General features: G+C 42.7%; 1 protein-coding gene across 9 annotated transcripts in view; it reads left to right on the top strand.

The window, feature by feature from the left end:
• RALGPS1 (Ral GEF with PH domain and SH3 binding motif 1) overlaps positions 1-25,426 on the top strand; it is a 1,264,350-nt gene that overhangs the window by 900,225 nt on the left and 338,699 nt on the right. For 8 of the 9 annotated variants that reach the window (XM_073541175.1, XM_073541174.1, XM_073541173.1 and 5 more), the window contains 2 exons: positions 6,466-6,603; positions 10,494-10,587. In XM_073541175.1, coding sequence (XP_073397276.1) covers positions 6,466-6,603; positions 10,494-10,587 — 232 coding nt within the window. The remainder of the gene's footprint in view (positions 1-6,465; positions 6,604-10,493; positions 10,588-25,426) is intronic. The other variant, XM_073541171.1, reaches the window with a different exon arrangement.

Below are 25,426 nucleotides of genomic sequence, written 5' to 3'. Positions count from 1 at the left end.
TTTTCTTCTCTAGCAAGATGGCGCCGCTGGCGCATGCGCAAAAGCAGCTATCGGTCACCTCTATTATACACCAATAGTGTCATGGTATGCCTAGGTTACTTTAGGCTAAAACCCCGGGACCCCTGCGGTGTCCCTCAGACTAGGGAAAACCCTGTCTGTCCCTCAACCCAGGGTTTACACTGAAGGTGTGCCTGCCTGGGCCACCACCCTCTCCCTGTCTCCTGTCCAGCCCTAAGCTGAACCCACCACCCTCCACCCAGTGAGGGGACCAGACACCAGACCCCACAAATATGTATGGACAGGGGTAAAAGAAACACCACACCGTTAATACACAAGGGAATACAATAATGTGCAAGGGCAACCTAGTATATATAACAGATAGGAGAAAGAACAACAGAGATATACTGCACCAGATATCAGACGCTCCAAAACCACCACTGCTGACCGGTGTTGCTAGCACTAGGCAAAAGCTATAGTCGGCGACGCCCATAATCAGGACGGACTATTTAAAGACCAAGGGCGTGGCCCAGCCCTCAGCCAGCATGACAACCTGGTTAACCCTATCCCGACTGGAACAGAATACCCAACAAAGTCCCTGAGCATACTGTAGTGGAATAGGGTATTACCGCTGTCTGCCAGACACCCTGGTGTGAACAGTGTCCGACATGACAATACTGTAGTGGAATAGGGTATTACCGCTGTCTGCCGGACACCCTGGTGTGAACAGTGTCCGACATGACAGTACCCCGCCTTCTACGAGGGACCTCCGGAACCTCACCATGTCGAGGACCTGGCTTGTCCGGATGGCGACGATGGAACATAGTAACCAGTCGATCAGCATGAATGTCTGAGGCCGGCACCCATGTCCTCTCCTCAGGACCATAGCCACGCCAGTGGACCAGGTACTGTAGAGTGCGACGCACAACCCTAGAGTCCACCACTTTGGACACCTCAAATTCCAACGCGCCATCCACCAAGACGGGAGGTGGTGGCCCGGGAGAACCATCCACCAAACCCCCGACCCTTTTTAGCAATGCTTTGTGAAACACATTATGAATCTTATACACAGCCGGCAACTCCAAACGAAATGCCACGGGGTTGATCACTGCGGAGATCCTAAATGGGCCAATGAACCTGGGACCCAACTTAAGTGACGGTATCTTGAGCTTGATGTTCCTTGTAGATAACCACACCCAATCACCCACACACAGGTCCGGACCTGGCACACGTCTGCAGTCAGCCACCCGTTTGTACCTGGAACCCACCTTCAACAAGCGCTGCTTGACTCTCCTCCAAACAGACGACAATTGAGCTCCCAACTGGTTCTCAGGGACGTCAACCGAGCACCCCTGACGCAAGGTACAAAATTGAGGATGTTGACCATACACACAAAAAAAAGATTCCCCAGACGATTCCTGGCAATGGTTGTTTATTGCGAATTCTGCCAGAGGAAGAAACGCTGACCACTCTTCCTGATTGTCGGAAACAAAGCAGCGCAAGTATTGCTCCAGGTTTTGGTTCATCCGCTCAGTCTGCCCATTCCACTGAGGGTGGAAAGCCGATGAATGAGATAATTTGATCCCAAGGCGAGAACAAAAAGCTCTCCAAAACTTTGCCACAAACTGCGTACCTCGATCAGACACAATGTCAGATGGGACACCATGAAGTCTGACCACCTCGCGAATAAATATCTGAGCAAGAGTCTTAGCATTGGGCAAAGATGGTAAAGCAACGAAATGTGACATTTTGGAGAACCTATCAACAATTACCAAAATGACCGAGTTCCCCGCCGAGGCGGGCAAGTCTGTAATAAAATCCATGGAAATCTCAGTCCATGGCTTACTGGGCACCCCGAGAGGCTGCAACCTACCAGCGGGACGGGAACGAGGAGTCTTGGCCCGTGCGCACGTGGTACAGGCAGACACATATGAGGCCACATCCTGCCGGATTTTAGGCCACCAAAAACGACGCGATACCAGTTCCAGAGTGCTCTTAACCCCTGGATGACCTGCCAGTACCGTGTCGTGATGTTCGCCTAACACTCTAGAGCGTAGATGTAGTGGCACAAAAGATTTATTAGCAGGCAACCCCGGCGGTACCTCCTCCTGAGCCTCCGCAATCTCTGCCTCAATTTCTGTCGTGATGGCAGATACCACCACACCCTTTTGGAGAATAGGCACCGGCTCTTCACATAACTCTCCACCAGGAAAACACCTGGATAAAGCGTCTGCCTTAATATTCTTCGAACCAGGTCGATAGGTAACAATGAAGTTGAACCGGGTGAAGAATAATGCCCAGCGAGCCTGTCTGGGGGACAGGCGCTTAGCAGATTCTAAATAAAGCAAATTCTTATGGTCGGTTATCACAGTAATCTGATGAACAGCCCCCTCCAAGAAGTGTCGCCACTCCTCAAATGCCAATTTGATGGCCAACAATTCCCTGTTGCCAATATCATAATTACGCTCCGCAGGCGACAGCTTCTTGGAGAAGTAGGCACACGGATGCAACTTGGCCCAAGATGGGCCCTGAGACAGTACAGCCCCCACTCCAACCTCCGACGCATCCGCCTCCAAGACAAACGATAAGGAGACATCGGGCTGCACCAGAATGGGCGCTGAGGCAAAACTATTGTTGAGGAATTCAAACGCCTGTACCGCAGGCTCGGACCAGTCAGAAAAGTCGGTACCCTTCTTAGTCATGTCAGTAAGTGGTTTGGCAATCATAGAGAAATTCTTAATAAATTTCCTATAGTAATTGGAGAAGCCAAGAAATCGCTGAAGCGCCTTAAGATTATCAGGCCGATCCCAATGTAGTACCGCCTGCACCTTTGCGGTGTCCATCTTAAACCCTGAGGCGGAGATTATATAACCCAAGAACGGTAGCTCCTGTACGACAAACACACATTTTTCAAGCTTGACATAGAGCCTGTTCTCTCTGAGCAACTGCAGGACCTGTCTAACATGCTCTATATTTGTATCATGGTCGCGAGAAAAAATGATGTCGTCTAGATAAATTATAACAAATCTCCCCAACAAATGAGAGAAGACATCATTTATGAAATGTTGAAAGACCGCCGGTGCCATAGTCAACCCAAACGGCATTACCAAACTCTCAAAGTGACCCTCAGGGGTATTGAATGCCGTCTTCCACTCATCCCCCTGACGGACTCTTATAAGATTGTACGCCCCCCTGAGGTCCAGTTTGGAGAACCACTTGGCACCAACCACTTGGTTGAACAAATCGGGTATAAGTGGCATAGGGTAAGGATCACGAACCGTAATCTGGTTGAGTTCTCTGAAATCCAGACACGGGCGTAAACCGCCATCCTTCTTTTTAATAAAGAAGAAGCCAGCAGCCAGAGGAGAAGAGGAAGGTCTAATATGACCCTTGCTCAGACTATCCGCAATGTACTCCTTGAGAGCTAGCCTCTCGGGACCTGAGATATTAAACATTCTAGCTTTAGGTAACTTGGCCCCTGGTTTCAACCTAATAGCACAGTCATAGGGGCGATGTGGAGGTAGTTCTGAACAACCTTTCCCAGAAAATACATCCGCATAGTCCAGCAACGGCTCCGGGATACTGGGAGTCAAAGTGGAAATACATGTAGCCAGGCACCTCTCCTGACACTCCCTGCTCCACTGAATTATGTCCTGGGTCTTCCAATCAATAACAGGATTATGCATTGACAACCATGGAAAGCCCAGAACCATCTGAGCCGGTAAGTTACTAAGCACCTTACAAGTTACCCGCTCTGAGTGTAATACTCCAATGTGGAGTTGTATATCCAACACACACTCTGTGATCTCCCCTTGAGACAACGGGGAAGCATTGATGGTAACCACCCGGATGGGGTTCGGCAATTTCTCCACCGGAAATCCCGCTGTATGCGCGAACTTCTCATCAATGAGATTGGCAGCTGAGCCACTATCAACAAACACTGTAATAGAGAGCATTTGCCCCCCAAGTGCTACCCTAGCAGGGAGCATACACTGGGAAACCATGACGGAGGATACACAAAGGCTCAGACTAGACTCCTCCAAACCCTCTGAGCCTATCAGTTTTCCGCCAGCGCGCCCTTCTTAGGTACCAGGGGGCAAGCGTTAATAAAATGTCCTCCTTTGCCACAAAAAAAACAAACCCCCTGCCTTCTGTGCCAAGGACGTTTAGGCTTGTTACTCGGTGACTGTGCTATACCAGCGATCTGCATGGGTTCCACGGATTCACCCAAGGCAACCTCACCTACAACTCCCCCACCTCCCGGAGGCAACGAAACCAGCGCCCCCTGACGGAGACGGCGGTCTATGCGTACTACAAGTGCCATCGCAACCTCCAGAGAGGCGGGAGTCTCGTACATTAGGAGAGTCTGTTTAACCCTTCCAGAAACCCCATGCAAAAATTGACTTCTAAGCGCAGGGTCATTCCACTGCGTGTCCACCGCCCAGCGCTGGAATTCCGTGCAGTAATCCTCAGCTGGTCGCTCACCCTGTAGTAGTGAGCGTATCTTAGACTCTGCTAAGTTTAATCTATCCGGATTGTCATAGATCAAACGCAGAGCAGAGAAAAAAAAAATCTACAGACTCAAATGCCGGTGAGTCAGAAGGGAGTGAAAAGGCCCAAGCCTGTGGGTCACCACTCAGCAAAGAAATCACCAAGCCCACGCGTTGAGCCTCATTACCTGAGGAATGTGGACGCATACGGAAATACAATTTGCATGATTCACGAAAAACCGTGAACTTACCACGATCACCAGCAAATCGTTCAGGAAGGGGAAACTTGGGTTCAGCTGCCCTGGCTGCAGCCTCAGCAGGTACTGCAGGAGCTGACAGGCCTTGTTGCTGGACCGCCCCCCTAAGTTCAGTGACCTGTATGGATAGAGCCTCCAGCTGCATGGTTAGGGAAAGTATAGGATCCATAGTAAGTAACCCCTATATTCCCTATCTATACTTTTTTTTTTTTTTTTTTTTTTTTAAACTTTAGTATTTGGGCCAACTATAATGTCATGGTATGCCTAGGTTACTTTAGGCTAAAACCCCGGGACCCCTGCGGTGTCCCTCAGACTAGGGAAAACCCTGTCTGTCCCTCAACCCAGGGTTTACACTGAAGGTGTGCCTGCCTGGGCCACCACCCTGTCCCTGTCTCCTGTCCAGCCCTAAGCTGAACCCACCACCCTCCACCCAGTGAGGGGACCAGACACCAGACCCCACAAATACGTATGGACAGGGGTAAAAGAAACACCACACCGTTAATACACAAGGGAATACAATAATGTGCAAGGGCAACCTAGTATATATAACAGATAGGAGAAAGAACAACTGAGAGATATACTGCACCAGATATGAGACGCTCCAAAACCACCACTGCTGACCGGTATTGCTAGCACTAGGCAAAAGCTATAGTCGGCGACGCCCATAGTCAGGACGGACTATTTAAAGACCAAGGGCGTGGCCCAGCCCTCAGCCAGCATGACAACCTGGTTAACCCTATCCCGACTGGAACAGAATACCCAACAAAGTCCCTGAGCATACTGTAGTGGAATAGGGTATTACCGCTGTCTGCCGGACACCCTGGTGTGAACAGTGTCCGACATGACAATACTGTAGTGGAATAGGGTATTACCGCTGTCTGCCAGACACCCTGGTGTGAACAGTGTCCGACATGACAAATAGCTGCTACTGCGCAGGTGTGGCAGGCACCATTTTAAAATTGATTATGTAGTTTCAGAATAATCTCAAGCATATTTATTAACAACACATTAAACATGTGATTGTGCTGCGACGCAGGTGCCACGGCTGGCACCTGACTGCAGAAGTTTGTTTTTTTCTTTAGAATGTGTACATATATTTATTATGTAAACAAGGGGTCAGTTCACTGAGGGATCAGTGATCTGTCAGCAGGCTGCATTATGAATACCTAATATCAGAGCACCACATGACGACCCCTTTCCCCACAGGCTGCCCCGAAGCACGCGCATATGATTAATTCAAAACTGAAAATAAAGATTAAACAACAACCACAAGACGGATTTCATCACTCCAGATATCATTTTAATCAGTATAATTGTGCCAACCTGACACTGTGTGCAAGTTACTGTGCACAATCCTGCTGACAGGTTCCCTTTAAAATCTCACTATTTGCCTATTACTCTATTTCATGGCTGATTTTTCCAGTGCAAATCAGCAAAAAAATAAATTGTAATCTCTCTGTCCGTTATGAATTAGTAAATTTGCAGTTTATCTTTCCTTTATTTTCTCTGTGGTGGTGTATGGTGGCTCTCCAGATCACATTGAGTCCCAGCAGCGAAACAACCTGTCAGCTACTTATATTCATGGAATCCTTCTAACCAGGGGGTAATGTAGGAAGAGCATTACAAATCCCAGTAGGGTTCTGTGTGGAAAGCCAAGATTGTTTGTATGATATAAACAGAAAAAAGCATCTTTTATACATTCTCTCATTTTGGTATTGCAGGAATTTACCTCCTGGATATCATCTACGTAGACTCTGCATACCCAGCATCCGGCAGCATCATGGAGAACGAACAGCGCTCTAACCAGATGAACAACATTCTGAGAATCATCGCTGATTTGCAAGTCTCCTGTAATTATGGTTGGCATTGTTCCTTTATTTTTATTTTTTTACCTTGTTCTCTGTCTGTTTTCTATTTGTTGCATATATAACTTCAGTATGGTAAATTAATTTCACAAGAACTTGGTATATTCTTACTGTTCGAGTTCGGCACCACGAACACTGGGTGTTTCTCGCACTATCATCTGCATGACAGCACGAGAAACACCTGAGGCTCTGATTGGCAGTATGATCATTACCGCCGGTCAGAGTGCTGCGGCTTCCTCTCTGTCAGATGACCATGTCACCAGCTGTGACTGGTGGTAAAAAAGTTTACTTACGATGACAGGCGTGGGCTGATGGGACTGCTACTTCCAATAACAGCACGTGTTAGCCGACAGCACTTCAATAAAGAGATGCACGTTCTGGTCCAATGACCCAATTGGAGCATATACCATCAAATAGAAAAGAAGAACAGCATCTCTTCCAGGTGATTAGAAGTTTTCAAAAACTTTATTCTGCCAAAATGCAACTTTTCGACCTTTGCAGTTCTTTGTCAAGCATGATTGACAAAGACTTGCAAAGGTCGAAAAGTTGCATTTTGGCAGAATAAAGTTTTTGAAAACTTCTAATCACCTAGAAGAGATGCTGTTCTTCTTTTCTATTTGATGGGACTGCTACTTCCATCAGACTACGCCTGCTGCCGCTAATAACGGCAAGCAGGCGGTGGCTGATAGGAGTATTCACCAGCCTGCGCTATAAATAAATTAATGAAAAAAAACTGCATTGGTTCCTCTATATTGTTAATAACCAGCCAGGCAAAACTGATAGTTGCAGTCTGCAACCCTCAGCTGTCAGCGTTATCAAGAATAGTGAAGTCCCCACGTCTTTCTTAAAATTATTTAAATAAATAAAAAAAAAGATGGAGTGGGTCCCCCCCTTTTTTTTTTCTACAACAAGGTAAGCTATAGCAGACCGCTGGGGGCTGGTATTCTCAGGTTGGTAAGGGGCCATGGATATTGCCCTCCCCCCAGCCTAAATATAGCAGCCCAGAAAATGCACATTAGATGCACTAATTCTGGCGCTTTGTCCGGTGCTTTCCCACTTGCCCTGTGGCGGTGGCAAGTGAGGTTCATATTTGTGAGGTTGATGTCACCTATGTATTACCTGGTGACATCGAGCCCACTGCTTAGTAATGGAGAGGTGTCTATAAAAGTGGTAGTCTACCTGTGTGAAATCTAAGTATCACATGGTCTCTCAGTATATACACTTTACCTTTTCTGAAAGGCCACAGAGGCTCTAACACCATTAAGCAAGAGGAACCACTAATCAAACAACGTCATGGAGACCAAGGAGATCTTCAAACAAGTCAGGGACAAAGTTACTGAGCGGTACAAGTCAGGGTTGGGTTATAAAAAGAAATTCACAATCTTTAATGATGCACCGAAGCACCATCAAATCTATTATCATCAAATGGAAAGAAAATGGTACCACAAAAAACCTGCCAAGAGAGGGCAGCCCACCAAAAGTCAGCCTGGGCAGCACAGAAACCAGAGGAAACCCTGAAGGAGCTGCAAAGTTCCAAAACAGAGACTGAAGTATCTTTCCATACAACCACCATAAGCCGTCCACTCCATTGTGATAACCTTCATGGAAAAGTGGGAAGAAAAAAAGCCTTTACTTACACTCAAAAATTGTAAGGCTCATTTTGAGTTTACCAAAATGGAACTTTTTGGCCACCAAGGTAAATGATATGTCTGGCACCAAATGAACATAGCTTATCACACCAAAACACCATCCCCACAGTGAAATGTGGTGGCAGCATTGTGCTATATGGATGTTTTTCAGCAGCAGGGACAATGAAAAGGGACCAAATTGAGGGGAAAGATTGATCGTGCAAAATACAGGGACATTCTTGAGTAAAACCTGTTTCAGTCTGTCAGTGATTTGAGACTGGGTTGGAGGTTCACCTTCCAACAAGACAATGACCCAAAGCATACTGCTAAAGCAACACTCAAGTGGTTTAAGAGGAAGCATGTAAATGTTTTGGAGTGGCCTAATCAAAGCCCAGACATAATGGCTTGTAAACAAATGGGGCTGTCGGCTTCATTTCATTAGCTAAGCTTCTTTTCCTTTAAATGGACTGTGGTGGAGAAGGGGGCTAATCTTTGCTATGGAAATGAACTAATCAGCCAGTTCCCTTCACACATATCATTAGTTTTGTGTCATCTTAACAAAAATTTCTGAGTCAAAAAGTCATCAGGAAAGGCGCTTGGATTGGTGTTGTTATCACTAGATCGGAGCAGATTTCTTATCTCTAGAGGATATAGTATTGTAGAGAGCTTACTTGATGGATAATACATGTAGTCTGCTTTTCCTTGGATGCTACATGAAGTAAAATACTAGATGCTATGATTCATTTTGCGAGTTGATAAAAAAGGAGACATTCTAGTATCAGTCCTTGAGGAACTTCCTCCTCCCAGGAAAATCCTACATTCAGAGGATGGATATCATTATGGATGCCAATTTATAGTAGGCATGACTGAGTCCAAGAATAATAGGAAGCCATTCCAAAACAAGTGTAAAATTTATGGTTTCTCCTTCCAATTTCTATCTATGAGAACAAGTGGAATGTGACAAGTGTGTTTGCCAGGGCACCCGGCCGGCTAGAGTTTAAAAGACGTCTCTGAACATGATGATCAAACACAGCGTTTATAGAGGAACGTTCCCAAATTCTGGAAATACTTACTGTAAAACACCATATGAGAAGCATCAAGTTATACCTGGGAAATAGTCCTCTCGCCACAGGCACTAATCAATCCCACCTGTTAGTATCCTATAACCTGTTACCTATCCCACACTGAAATTTTCCTGCTAGGGATTAGAGCAAGTAACATCCTGACAGCTCGACTCTTGATGCCAGGCATGATTGTATGTGTGCATATGTATATTTGCATATCAGCAAACAAAAAAATATATACATATATGTACACACACGAAGCACTGTTACATGATGATCATGTATACATACTTTCATTGGGTCTGTACTTTACTGTTTTACATTTTTGCTTATTTATAAAACTATATAGGTCCCACAAGCACCCATGCACCCAAATAGAAGAATGTGGATAGGTATAGGGCAAACTTGGTGTTTAAAGGGATTTCATCCAGACAGCCATTTACTAAATTAAATGCAGCAATGAGCCATTAAATCCAAGTTCAAAAACCTCAGACGATCAGCTGTACTCATTGAGGATATATGTGGCCAGCTATACAGAGGCAATATGGTTATGGTGACCATTTAGGTGAAATGTGATCATGTAATATATGGACAAATACTGCTGTGTATTTAGTTCAGCTCATTAATAGGAGTCCTCTATGTCCTACCCCCCACATGATGACCATATGCTCTAGTCTTTAGGAGGTATATAGTTGGAATGCATTTTTTAGTTGAAAAAAAGGAAAATGAATGTGAAGATTGAAGATGAGTTTTCAATATTTTCCAGTCCCCCAAGCTGTAATACCTGTGAATAAAATCAATAGAGGTCTGTTATTAGTCTTCTTTTGGCTAATGTTTACAGCTGTCTGTATTTTTTACTCTGATGTCTCCAACCTGGGGCTTTCTTTCTATTACAATGGTGTTATCAAGCTGATCTACTAAAAAATCTCAACTTATTAATTTCAGAGAGACAAGAGACGAGAATACAATACTATAGTGGTGGTCTGGTTACAATTTTGGAGAGTCAGTTTTTCAGGATTGACACTTCATGACAGTGAGCAGCTTGCAATGTAGTGAAATGCATGTAAGCTGCAGGAGCAAAGCAGTTAACTATTTGTATTGCACATAATACTGTACATGCACTAAAAAAGATGTAAAAGTTAATGAATCCTTTCAAAATAAAGCCCTGAGTAATGATTTCTTTCTTTTGCAGATCACCTTGCAACATTACCCCATGTACAGAAGTATTTGAAGTCTGTTCGGTACATAGAAGAGCTGCAGAAGTTTGTAGAAGATGACAATTATAAGTGAGTTTTCCAAAGCTTCTGATTTTCGTCATTAGAGCTGTTCAAAATGTGATTTTCTGTACTGGGTAATGCATGTGTTATATCGGTTGCAAAAATACATAGGGAAAGGTTGAACTTGATGATCCTACCATTTACACATTATCTATCTCTAGATTATATATATATATATATATATATATATGTATTTTTTTTTCAATACACCCTAAAATGTAATATACATTTGCAGCTGCTACTTGGTATTAAGTACTACTGCTTAGCTTTCTTGCAGTTAGAATGCCCAAGTCCTTCTCCTATTCTGTAGTCCTGGCTATATTTCCATTTTATGTATAGGCAGTAATAAGATTACTTCAATTTAGGGTTGCATTACTATTATTATCATTATTATTAGAGCACCATTTATTCCATGGAGCTCTTCATGTGAAAAGGGGAATACATAACAAACAAATAAGTACAATAATCTTAAACAATAAAAGTCACGACTGGTACAGGAGGAGAGAGAACGCCGTCCGCGAGAGCTTACAATCTACAGCGGTTTGGTGGAACGAGGGTTACTGCAGGTTGTAGGCTGGGGTACACCGACAGATAGGGCGTGAGATGAGTAGGTAGTGTGTGAGTGGAAGACGCTGAGTGTCCGGTCAACATTAATTGATATTTGTCATGTGACCGTCTGATAATCTTATACACAACATCTAATAATTCTGAACTTGAAGATTGTTTAAAGCAATCAACTACAATTTTCTATAAATTGCCTTTCAGCTGGCAGATTACAACATCGCTCTTGTTCGTGGGTTGTGTCTGGTATTGTAATACATCCTTTCGAAATGAAAAGTGGCTGAGCTGTAGTACTTGACACAGCCTATAGGCAACAATGGCACTGAAAATAAAAAGTATCATCTTTCTTAATCTCACACAATCTATTTAATAAGAGAAACGCTCCTTCGGCAGAAATACTACCTTTTATATAGCGTTATGTTGACATTTCTGTGTTGAGGTTTAATGGCTAATTATCTCTGCTCATTGGAGACAATTTTCTAAGCAAGCTTTGCCAACATCAAACTCCTCTCCCCATAAACACATATATCAGTGTCTCATATGAAGATTTTCGAGTCTTGGTGCAGATGAATCATCTTTCAAAATGAGCCAAAAAGCAGCTGTTTCCTTTTAGCATCGGGCAGGGGTTTGTTCATTTTTCCAGACTCTTGTCTTCCACAATAGATGCTGCGTCCTGACATTTCACCCTCTATTGGGAATACAGACGTTTAATGTTAAGATCGACATAAATAAGGCTTTAAATTGAAATGCTGCAGAAAATAAATCCACTGGGAAAATCCCCTCAGAATACACTAGCAGTTCTTAGAAGGAATGGACTCACTCTTCCTTACCTTAGAGGTGAGAGTGAATGTGTTTGATCCTTGAGAAAAAATAGCATATTGAAGACTGACATCCCCCTAAAATGTATTGCATGGAGTATGTCATCAGAAAATCACTTTGAATCAGGTTTTTAGGTTGTTACCTGTATAAAAGACACCTGTCCACACACTCAATCAGTCACACTCCAATGTATTCACCATGGCCAAGACCAAAGAGCTGTCCAAGGATATCAGGAACAAAATTGTAGACCTGCACAAGGCTGGGATGGGCTACTGGACAATAGGCAAGAAGCTTGGTGAGAAGGCAACAACTGTTGGCACATTTATTAGAAAATGCAAGAAACACAAGATAACTATCAATCTTCCTCGGTCTGAGGGTCCATGCAAGATTTCTTTTTGAGGGGTAAGGATGATTCAGAGAAAGGTCAGGAATCAGCCCAGGGTTACACGGGAGGACCTTGTCAATGACCTGAAGAGAGCTGGGACCACAGTCTCAAACATTTCCATTAGTAACACACTACGCCATCATGGATTAAAATCCTGTATGGCACGCAAGGTCCCCCTTCTCACGCCAGCAGATGACCAGGCCAGTTTGTAGTTTGGCACGCCAGCAGATGACCAGGCCAGTTTGTAGTTTGGCAATGACCATCTGGATAATGCAGAGGAAGCATGGGAGAAGGTCATGTGGTCAAATGAGACCAAAATAGAACTTTTTGGTATCAACTCCACTCGCCGTGTTTGGAGGAAGAAGTAGTATGAGTGAAACCCCAAGAACACTGTCCCAACAGTGAACCATGGTGGGGGAAACATCATACTTTGGGGGTGCTTTTCTGCAAAGGGGACAGGACAACTGCACCGTATTGAAGGGAGGATGGATGGGGTCATGTATCGCGAGATTTTGGCAAATAACCTCCTTCCCTCAATAAAAGTGTTGGAGACGGATCGTTACCAAATAGAAAATCTTTAGAGGTAGGTGAAACTCAATGTTGCGCAGCGACAGCTCTGAAACCTGTAAGATCTGAAGAAGATCTGTATGGAAGTGTGGGCCAAAATCCCTGCTGCAGTGTGGGCAAACTTGGTCAAGAAAGAACTACAGGAAACGTCTGACCTTTGTAATTGAAAACGAAGGCTTCTGTACCAAATATTAAATTCTGTTTTTCTATTATATCAAATACTTATTTCATGCAATAAAATGCAAATTAATTATGTAATAAACATACAATGTGATTTTCTGTATTTTTTCTTAAGAGTCTGTCTCCCACAGGTGAAGTGTACCTACGATAAAAATTACAGACATCTCCATGCGTTGTAGGTTGGAAAACTTGCATAATTGGCAATATACACGTGGTCAAAATTGTTGGTACCCCTTGTTTAATGACAGAAAAACTCACATTGGTGACAGAAATAACTTGAACCTGACAAAAGTACCGTATATACTCGAGTATAAGCTGACCCGAGTATAAGCCGAGGCACCTAAATTTGCCACGGAAAACAGCTTATTGACTCAAGAATAAGCCAGGTATGCATTGGCCCCTCATCCCTGTCCTGCTATGCGTAGCTCCCCCATCCTGTTCTGGTATGCGTGGCTCACTCTGTCACTGTCCTGCTATGCGTGGCTCCCCCTTCCTGTCCTGGTATGCATGGCTCCCCCCGTTGCTGTTCTGATATGCGTGGCTCACCCCCCATCCCATCGTTGCATGCATGGGCTTCCCCCATCCCGTCTTTGTATGCATCATGGCTCCCCCGATCCCGTCGTTGTATGCATGGCTCCCCCCATTCCATCGTTGTATGCATGGCTCCCCCTTCCCATCCTGGTATGCATTCTTGCTATTACAAAAAAAAACAACATCCTACTCACCCTCCGTCAGCATGCCCTTGCAGCGTCTCGCTGGTGCCGGTTTCCCGCAGCTTTTCCTTCTGAGCGATCACGTGGCACCGCTCATTAAGGTAATGAATATGCACTCCACGCCTATTGGAGTGGAGATGCACGCATATTCATTACCTTAATAACCGGGGCCACGTGATCGCTCAGTACAGGAAGAGCTGCCGGCACCAGGACCAGCGGAGATGCAGCGATGACGCAGAGGACGGTGAATATGATGTCTTCTGGAAGCCGACAGTTGCAGCTGTCACTGTGCGCGCTATTTAGCAGTGGCACAGGCTTTAGCCACAACCGCCGGCTCCTGCCACTGCTCTACCGCTCCCCCTCCCCTGGCGGCATTCTGGACAATGACTCATGTATAAGCTGAGTGGGACATTTTCAGCACAAAAAATGTGCTGAAAAATTCAGCTTATACAATGATATATACGGTATTAATCAAACATCTATGAAAATGAACAAATGAAAGTCAGACATTGCTTTTCAACCATCCTTCCACAGAATTGAAAAAAAAATAAAACTCATGAAATAGGCCTGGACAGAAATGATGGTACCTTTAACTTAATATTTTGTTGCACAACCTTTTGAGGCAATCACTGCAATGAAACGATTCCTGTAACTGTCAATGAGACTTCTACACCTCTCGACAGGTATTTTGGCCCACTCCTCAAGAGCAAACTGCTCCAGTTGTCTCGTGTTTGAAGGTTGCCTTTACCAGACAGCATGTTTCAGCTCTTTCCAAAGATGCTCAATAGGATTTAGGTCAGGACTCATTGAAGGCCACTTCAGAATAGTTCCAATGTTTTCCTCTTAGCCATTCTTGGGTGTTTTAAGCTGTGTATTTTGGGTCATTATTCTGTTGCAAGACCCATGACCTGCAACTGAGACCAAGCTATCTGAAACTGTGCAGCACATTTCTCTCTAGAATTCCTTGATAGTCTTGATATTTCATTGTACCCTGCATTGATTCTAGACACCCTGTGCCAGATGCAGCAAAGCAGCCCCAGAACATAGCAGAGCCTCCTCCATGTTTCACAGTAGGGACATTGTTCTTTTCTTGATATTCTTCATTTTTTCTGTCTGTGAACATAGAGCTTATGTGCCTTCCCAAAATTTCCATTTTTGTCTCATCTGTCCATAGGACATTCTCCCAGAAGCTTTATGGCTTGTCAACATGTAGTTTCGCAAATTCCAGTCTGGCTTTTTTATGATTTTTTTTTCAACAATGGTGTCCTCCTTGGTCGTCTCCCATGAAGTTCACTTTGGCTCATATAACGTCGGATAGTAGAGCTTAAATTTCTGAATAATATGTTCAATTGTAGTTACGGGAACATCAAGCTGATTGGAGATGGTTTTATATCTTTTACCTTTAACATGTTTGTCTATAATTTTCTTTCTAATCTCCTGAAACAACTCTTTCCTTCTCTTCCTCTGGTCCATGTTGAGTGTGATACACATCATGTCACCAAACAGCACAGTAAGTATCTGTAGCCCTCTATACAGGCCACTCACTGATTCCAAGATTGTAGACACCTGTGATGCTAATTAGTGGATACGCCTTGATTTAACATGTCCCTTTTGTCACATTATTTTCATGGGTACCATCATTTCTGTCCAGGCCTATTTCATGAGTTTTATTATTTTTTTTTTAATCTGTAGAAGCATGGCTGAAAAGCAATGTCTGACTTTCATTTATTGATTTTCATAGATTTTTTATTTATTATTACTTTCGTCAAATTTAAGTTATTTCTGTGACCATTGTGGGATTTTCTGTCATTAAACGAGGGGTACCAACAATTTTAACTATGTGTGTATCAAATTCTTATTTTCCCCATTGTATATTAAAAAAGTTATTCTGAAATCTTGCAATATTCAAACTGGCCACCCTTATACTAAATTAAAATGTCATGTTCTGTACAGATGACTTGTTCATAAGTTTCAATATCATTGCAGTCAGGATTACAACTACTAATAACACCTCTATAATGGAAATAACAGGATCCACCATTCACAATAGGTGATGTCCAGCCCACCTCCTCCTCCTGTACAATGACTGATAACACCTATATATACAGTAGATAACACAGAATCCACCATTCTTAATAGGTGATATCACAGCTCACCTCTTCCCCCTCCAATACAATGACTGATAACACCTCAATATACAGCAGATAACACAGAATCTACCATTCACAATAGGTGTTATGACACCTCCTCTCCTCCTTTTGCACCTTTTCCTAGATTAAAGCATATCCAGAAAATACTTCTGTACTAACTCAAAATCTGTCTGTGGAGGCCTTTGTCCATGTGGCATGCTTAAAAGAACTGTAGGTTTGTGTCTAGTATGAAGCTACAATGGAAATTGCAAGACTTCTACTTGTTTTTTTTAAATATAGATCATGAAATATAAAAAAAAATATAATATTTTTAAAAATACATTTAACCTTCTACAAAAAAAACCTGATGACACATTCCATTTCAGGGTTAATTGTAGTGCTTGGCACAATGTTTATTAAAAGGTGGACATCTCGTAATACATTTGGCACCTTTAAGATTGGTTAACAGAGATTAAATCAAATCTACTCCTTGTAGAGACCAATTTCACACCATTTACCTTAAGGTACTGTCACACTTAGCGATGCACCAGCAATCCCAACCAGCGATATGACGCGGTCAGGATCGCTGGTGCATCGCTAAGTGGTCGCTAGTGAGCTGCCACACTGGCAGATCTCACCAGCGACATCGCAGGGGTCGGGGGTCGCTACTTACCTGTCAGACGAGGCTATACTGACGTCCTCCCACCCGCGTCCACGTGTCGCTCGTCTCCACAGCAGGAAGCTGACGACGAGAAACGGTCCAGGAGGTTCTCGCGCGATCAGCGATAACCAGCGGGGGAGCGGTCGGAGGTAAGTATCAGACATCGCGATATCGCTAGCAATATCGCTATAATGTCACAAAAACCAGTGACGTTATAGCGATATTGCTAGCGATATCGCTTAGTTTGACAGGCCCTTTACTGGAGTTATCCCACAAATAACATCATCTAGTTTGTATACAAGGGTATAAATCAGTGTTGGTCCCCCATAAGTAAGGGAGTCATTTGTCCCGCGTGTGAGTGGAGTGGTAGAGCGCAAAAGTGACCACCACTCCATTTACTTTCTATGGGAGGGGTAGTCACGCATGTGCATAGACCCATAAAGTTGAATGAAGGTGTCACACACACATAGAACTCTGTTCACATGGGGGTAACAGGACCCCATGTGAGTGGAGCGGTAATGCACATGCTTGATTTTTTTAGCTGAACTGAGCAGCACAAAACCCTTTAGCATCTTCCCAACATAGGACATAGTGTCTACTATATCAATTCCCCTTGAATGGAGTGATGACAGGACCTGAGCCCGCACCATGCCCAGAGCTTGCTCTGATTTTTTTCTGTCAGTCACTGACAGCAGCTTTAAAATTATGCGATTGTGGTGGTGTGTGCGCACCAGCTGCAATTGCGGGGTGCTGTTTTGCTGTCTTCAAAACGGAAGACCTGTTGAAGGCCTCCTTTTTTTCCTTCTCATATGCCTATGTTGATGTAAATACAAAAAAAGGATGGCTTTTGAAAGAAAGGGAGAAAAAAAAAAATTCTACTTGGCAGGAAAGCGTTCAAGTGAATTACCCACATTCAAATTAATATTTTTCTGTAAATATTCAAAATTTCATGCCATTTATACATTGAACTCAAGTATAAAACTGCATACAGTAAGTTCCTTCTAGTGAAGACCACAGGAAGCAAACATGTTATTTATGATCTTAGAAATAAATACACGGTTAAAGCTAGACTTTAAATGTTTTTAAGTATTTATATCTGTAAAATAATTGTCAATTTCATTATAATCGTTTCATTTTGTGCTCATGAAGAAGTCATAGTTTTAGAATAAAATATAATAGCAACAGTAAACTAATAAATGATTTCCTAAATGTAGATAAACCTTAAAGAATACAGTTGTGGCCAAAAGTATTGACACCCCTGCAATTCAGTCAGATAATACTCAGTTTCTTCCTGAAAATGATTGCAAACACAAATTCTTTGTTATTATTATCTTCATTTAATTTGTCTTAAATGAAAAAACACAAAAAGAATTGTCCTAAAGCCAAATTGGATATAATTCCACACCAAACATAAAAAAGAGGGTGGACAAAAGTATTGGCACTGTTCGAAAAATCATGTGATGCTTCTCTAATTTGTGTAATTAACAGCACCTGTAACTTACCTGTGGCACCTAACAGGTGTTGGCAATAACTAAATCACACTTGCAGCCAGTTGACATGGATTAAAGTTGACTCAACCTCTGTTCTGTGTCCTTGTGTGTACCACATTGAGCATGGAGAAAAGAAAAGACCAAAGAACTGTCTGAAGACTTGAGAAACCAAATTGTGAGGAAGCATGAGCAATCTCAAGGCTACAAGTCCATCTCCAAAGACCTGAATGTTCCTGTGTCTACCGTGCGCAGTGTCATCAAGAAGTTTAAAGCCCACGGCACTGTGGCTAACCTCCCTAGATGTGGACGGAAAAGAAAAATTGACAAGAGATTTCAAGGCAAGATTGTGCGGATGTTGGATAAAGAACCTCGACTACCATCCAAACAAGTTCAAGCTGCCCTGCAGTCCGAGGGTGCAATAGTGTCAACCCGTACTATCCGTCGGCATCTGAATGAAAAGGGACTGTATGGTAGGAGACCCAGGAAGACCCCACTTCTTACCCCGAGACATAAAAAAGCCAGGCTGGAGTTTGCCAAAACTTACCTGAAAAAGCCTAAAACATTTTGGAAGAATGTTCTCTGGTCAGATGAGACAAAAGTAGAGCTTTTTGGGCAAAGGCATCAACATAGATTTTAAAGGAGAAAAAAAGGCATTCAAATAAAAAACACGGTCCCTACAGTCAAACATGGTGGAGGTTCCCTGATGTTTTGGGGTTGCTTTGCTGCCTTTGGCACTGGACTGCTTGACCGTGTGCATGGCATTATGAAGTATGAAGACTACCAGCAAATTTTGCAGCATAATGTAGGGCCCAGTGTGAGAAAGCTCGGTCTCCCTCAAATGTCATGGGTCTTCCAGCAGGACAATGACCCAAAACACACTTCAAAAAGCACTAGAAAATGGTTTGAGAGAAAGCACTGGAGACTTCTAAGGTGGCCAGCAATGAGTCCAGACCTGAATCCAATAGAACACCTGTGGAGAGATCTAAAAATGGCAGTTTGGAGAAGGCACCCTTCAAATATCAGGGACCTGGAGCATTAGCCAAAGAAGAATGGTCTAAAATTCCAGCAGGGCATTGTAAGAAACTCATTGATGGTTACCAGAAGCGGTTGGTCGCAGTTATTTTGGCTAAAGGTTGTGCAACCAAGTATTAGGCTGAGGGTGCCAATACTTTTGTCTGGCCCATTTTTGGAGTGTTGTGTGAAATGATCAATGTTTTGCTTTTTGCTTCAATCTCTTTTGTGTTTTTTCATTTAAGACAAATTAAATGAAGATGATAATACCAAAGAATTTGTGATTGCAATCATTTTCAGGAAGAAACTGAGTATTATCTGACAGAATTGCAAGGGTGTTAATACTTTTGGCCACAACTGTAAATCCATCCCCTAGGGTTGAAGGTTTACGTGTTTATTTTCTAGATTGATGCTAAGTATATTGAAAGTCTTCCTTCCTGGATGTACTTATTTCAGCTAAACAAGATTTGGATGAGGAGTAATGAATCAGGTTCAGGAGATTTAAAATTATGTTACCTTGATTTGAAGGGAAATGGGGAAATGAAATCCATTATACATCACTTTTAAATCCAAAGTCCCCCACAGTGAAGAATTTACCCCCGCCTCGCCATTCATGGCCCGAGTTTTAACTCTGGAGAGTTTGTTTACATTCATATAAAGTGCTCTGTGTGTGTGAGGGGTGGTATACAAGGACATAGATACAAATCTATTATACCATTGCTTCTCACATATTTAGAATATCATCAAAAAATTAATTTATTTCAGTTCTTCAATATAAAAAGTGAAACTCATATATTATATAGTCATTACACACAGAGTGATCTATTTCACGTGTTAATTTCTGTTAATGTTGATGATTATGGCTTACAGCCAATGAAAACCCAAAAGTCATTATCTTAGTAAATTAGAATACTTTATAATACCAGCTTGATAAATGATTTTAAAATCCAAAATGTTGGCCTACTGAATTGTATGTTCAGTTAATGCACTCAATACTTGGTCGGGGCTCTTTTTGTATCAATTACTGCATCAAGGCATGGAGGCGATCAGCCTGTGGCACTGCTGAGGTGTTATGGAAGCCCAGGTTGCTTTGATAGCAGCCTTCAGCTTGTCTGCATTATTATGTCTGGTGTCTCTCATTTTCCTCTTGACAATACCCCATAGATTCTCGATGGGGTTAAGGTCAGGCTAGTTTGCACAGTGATACTATTGTTTTTAAACCAGGTATTGGTACTTTTGACAGTGTGGACAGGTGCCAAGTCCTGCTGGAGATTTAAATTTCCAGCTCCAAAAAGCTTGTCGGCAGAGGGAAGCATTAAGTGCTCTAAAATTTCCTGGTAGACCGCTGCGCTGACTTTGATAAAACACAGTGGACCTACATCAGCAGATGATATGGCTGATACCATCACTAATTGTGAAAACTTCACCCTAGACCTCCAGCAGCTTGGATTGTGTGCCTCTCCACTCCTCCTCTAGACTCTGGGACCTTGATTTCCAAATGCAAATTTTACTTTCAACTGAAAATAACACCTTGCACCACTGAGCAACAGTCCAGTTTTTTTGTCCTTGGCCCAGGAAACACAGTGCTTCTGGAGTTGTCTCTAGGTTATGAGTGGCTTGACACAATGAATGCGACACTTTTAGCCCATGTCTTAGATATGTCAATGTGTAGTGGCTCTTGAAGGAATGAGTCCAGCAGCAGTCCACTCCTTGTGAATCTCCCCCAAATTTTTGAATGGCCTTTTCTTAACAATCCTATCACGCTGCGGTTATCCTGGTTGCTTATGCTGCTTTTTCTACCACACTTTTTACTTCCACTCAACTTTAAATTAATATGCTTGGATACAGCACTCTGTGAAGAGCCAGCTTCTTTAGCAATGACCTTTTGTGGCTTACCCTACTTGTGGAGTGTGTCAATGACTACCTTCTGGACATCTGTCAAGTCAGTAGTCTTTCCCATGATTGTGAAGCCTACTGAAACAGACGAAGGTTACTTTCACATTAGCGTCTTTTAGAAAGTCATGCAAAAAACGCATCATGCATTTTGCATGTGTTTGCTTTTTTTAGGCGCATGCGTTTTAACCAGTTTCTAGCCATGTTAACTCTTAGAACGCATGCGATTTTAAACGCAGGCGTGCGCACACCTGCGTTCCCATAGACTGTAATGTGTTATTTTGTCGCATTCCGTGCGCATGCGTTTTTTTTTACACAGTTGGACGGGCCCAAAAATGCAACAGGTTGCATCCGGCGCGCCTAGGTGCACACTACAAAAATCGCATGCGCACAAAAATGCATATGAACGCATGCAAATGCTAGACCATGCGCCCCCCCATGTTAAAGATAGGGGTGCATGCGCATGGATGCGCACGATGCGCTGCGCTAAAAAACGCTAATGTGAAACCAGCGTAAGGGACCTTTTTTGACGTTTAGGAAGCCTTTATAGATGTGTTTTGTTAATTATTCTAATTTACTGTGATAATGACTTTTGGGTTTTCATTGGCTGTAAGCCATAATCATCAACATTAACAGAAATAAACACATGAAATAGATCACTTTGTAATGACTATTTATAATACGAATTTCACTATTTGTTTTGAAGAACTGAAATAAATTAACTTTTTGTTGATATTCTTATTTAGTGAGAAGCACTTGTATTAATGTATTCTTCTCCATAACCTGTAGATTTTGGGGTTGTATTCTGAACTTTAGCTATTCTAAAAAACAAACAAACAATGAACTAAAAGCGTACCTGTCATTTCAGGAGACTTTTCAGAACAAACTGTCCTTTGCGTAACTGAGAAGTAAAATATCCCTGGTTATTATATGATTTGTATCCTGCATTTTTCACTACTGTTCCACTCTATTGGTTCTAATTTTCTGTTGTCTCTGAGCTGCTGGGTAGAGACTAGCCGTAATGAAGTCTTCTGTTGTGAGTTCATTTTCTGGTCTACCAGTCAGGCTCCCTCTGGTGGTAATAGGAGGTAGTGAGGCTGATTTAATCAGTAGAGATCTGCCACCTGATAATGAGGATGACGATTGGACCTCAGGAATCTCAGATTGGATTTAAGACAGCCGACACCCTGCTCTGGTGCTGGTGATTCCTTCTGCTTGTCAGGTCTTGGTGCTCGGTTCCAGTCAGCTCAAGCTAAGTTTCTCTGCTAATGTTCACACTTGATTTTGTTGTTCTATTCAGTTTTTGTGTGGTCAGCCAGCCCCGGCTGGGACTGTGCTGAATTTCCACTTTTATTTATCTGTATTGGCCAATTTGCTTTTTGTCCCTTATTAGATTGGCCTCTTTTTGCTCTGTCTCAGAATATTTCAGAGTGCTGATATAGTGGGAGAAGTCTAGTGACTTCAGGGTTAATTTTGTTATCAGAAGTGTTGGACATTATTTTGTAGGGTTTTGGGCAGATTGCAGACAGTGTCTTTCCTTTCCTCTCCTTTCTAGTTAGTTTGGGCCCCATCATTTGCTCAGCCTATTTTCCTACCTGTGTTTGTGTTTTCATATTGTTTCACCGTCAATACATGTGTGGGGGCTGTCTATTCCTTTGGGGTCTACTCTGGGGCAGTTAGTTTTCCCTTTTCTTGCTTTAGGCTTATTTAGTCCTCCGGCCGTGACGAGGCGTCTAGGTTCATCGTAGGCACGCTCCACGGCTGCTGCTAGTTGTGTGGTTAGGATCAGGGATCTGCAATCTGCATAGTTACCAACCTCTCTGGTTTTTCTGGGCTTAGCATGTTTAGGTTTTTTTCCTCCTCGGTGACCTATTCATAACAGTCTTCCATATACATCTCGCACAGAAATGAGAGATTCCTGTTCTGCTGTCTCAGCATATGCACTGGACAAGCATCATCAAAGGTGACATTATACATCATTACAGAATAGTACTGAGCAGTGTATGTGAATCCAACACTGGATTGGAATAAAACACTTCTATAGAACATCTGCATCCTATGTTTTTCCTCTTTCTTCTCCCCCTCTCCTTTCCATAGACTTCAGTAGGGAGGTGTAATATGATCCCTCATTCATTTCTTTTTCTACAAAGGTGGATATTGCAACTATTAAAAGTCTGTTTTAACAGACATCTGCCTTACTGTACATTAATATACCGTAATCATTACTCCTGTCTTGTTTCCAGGATTTCAAACCTATGGCTACTTACGTAAAGAAGCAACGCTACCATTACATAAAAAATAACCCTCTGAAGATGAATTTGCCCCATGTCTTCATAAATATTACATTCATATTTTCTTCATAACAAACTAGATAAATGTGTTCATCTGTCTCTGTTCTGTTCCTCGTCCACTGCCCTGTTTCATAAGGATGCTTTTTTATACACGAGGCACGGTGCACTTTGATGGCGGTGTAAAGACTCTCTGTTGAATTTTTTGGGTATAATTTACATTATCCGAGGATTAATTCATGAGAGGAATTAAACAGGAAACGTGGCTGCCATCCTCCTCCCAGATGTATAGACTAGATACTATATTTATCCGCAGCCGGCCATCCATATATGATATAGAGAAGAATGGCTCTTTTATGCACGGATACATCCCCTGGAATTCTAGGTAACTTGGAGCCTGGATCATTTTACGCCTAAATTAGCAAGTGAAATCTGCTTAGAGACAGAGAGCAAATTCCAGATCTTCCCTGCTACATCTAGAAGAGAGAAGCAAGCAACAATGGAGAATATATTTTTATCCAGTCTTATCACGTGTTCTGTCTCTTGAGAGATGGCAAAGCCAAATCCTTGAGAGATAATACACACTTGTTTAGTGGTTGAAATACATATACTGAAGTTGCCTTAAAGGAACCAATGAGCTATTTTTCAGTCCCCTAAACATTCCCCATTCAAGATGCCATGCTTATGTTTCCAAAACCATCCTTTGTCTGCAGAGAAAGAACAACCTATAAAATCAATTTTGGAAAGTACACATGCAGTATGCATTGAAGTCAATGGGAGTTAGGTGAAAAAGCAGACAGACATCCAAAAGAACTAAATGCATTTATAGCACATCATCAAAAGGAAGTTTAGGTGTTTTTTTTGCAACTTTAATATTGTTGACCAATTAATAGAATATACTACCAGTAAGAGATCAGTGGCGAACAGGCTTCCTGCAATTTACTGATCAGCTGATTAAGACTATTATTCTCCTTTTGGGTATGTTTCCACCGTCAGGATTGGCTCAGTATTTGCTCAGGATTTGACGCAGGTGAAATCTATATCTGAGGTCACTTGCAGGTCAGCTGCGTTTTTTATGCTTTTTTTTACATGCTTTTTTTTATGTGGATTTGATGCGGATTTTCCTGTGTTTTTTTCATGCAGATTTGTATGCGTTTTTGTAAGCTAAATAAAGATCTATTATTTAACAAAAAAAAGTATTGTGACGTCATTTCCCTGTCCAACCTCTTCTTTTTCATACTCCATTGAGGAATAATGTTTACGCTCACAGATAGATATATAGATATATCTATAGATAATACCAAGCCTGATGTTTAGTAATAAACATAAAATGGTAGATAAAGAGTTAAATAAAGACACACACGTAATCTGCGTTAGGCCAGGGTCACACTTGCAAGAAACTCGCACGAGTCTCGCACCTCAGTACCCGGCACTGCCGCTGGCACTCAGGACCAGAGTGTGCGGCTGCATGTATTTCTATGCTGCTGAACACTCCGGTCCGAGTGCCGGTGGAAGTGCTTGGTATTGAGGTGCAAGAGTTGTGCGAGTTTCTTGCAAGTGTGACCCCAGCCTTAAACGCAATATCTGTTTAATTTTGTTTTAAAAAATAGCGTGCGCTCCCGAGCAATTTTCCCAACCTGAGAGGGAAAGCCAGCGACTAGGGGCAGATGTTTATAGCCTGGGAAGCAGGTAATACTCATGGATCTTCCCAGGCTATGAATATCAGCCCGCAGCTGTATATTTAGTCTTTACTGGCTATTAAAATAGGGGGGGGGGGGGCAAAAAATAACATGGGGTCTCCATATAATTAATAGCCAGAAAAGGCTATGCAGACAGCTGCCGGCTGATATTCATAGCCTAGGAAGAGGCCAAGGATATTGACTGCCTCCTGGCTACAAACACCAGCTCACAGCCACCCAAGAAATGGAGCATCTCAAAGATGTGCCAATTCCGGCACTTAGCCTCTCTCTTCCCACTGCCCTGTAGTGGTTGCATATGGGGTAATAGTTGTGGGGTTGATGTCACCTTTGTATTGTAAGGTGACATCAAGCCCGGTTTAGTAATGGAGAGGTGTCAATACGACACGTATCCATTACTAATCCTATAGTTATTAAAGGGTTAAAAAAAGACATAGCCAGAATAAAGTATTTT

Source organism: Dendrobates tinctorius, unplaced genomic scaffold (genome assembly GCF_039654945.1).
Source record: "Dendrobates tinctorius isolate UK_male_01 unplaced genomic scaffold, ASM3965494v1 ptg000120l, whole genome shotgun sequence".
Taxonomy (NCBI): Eukaryota; Metazoa; Chordata; class Amphibia; order Anura; family Dendrobatidae; genus Dendrobates; species Dendrobates tinctorius.
The sequence above is the reverse complement of the archived record's forward strand: the minus strand, read 5'-3'. Positions and strand labels throughout refer to the sequence as shown.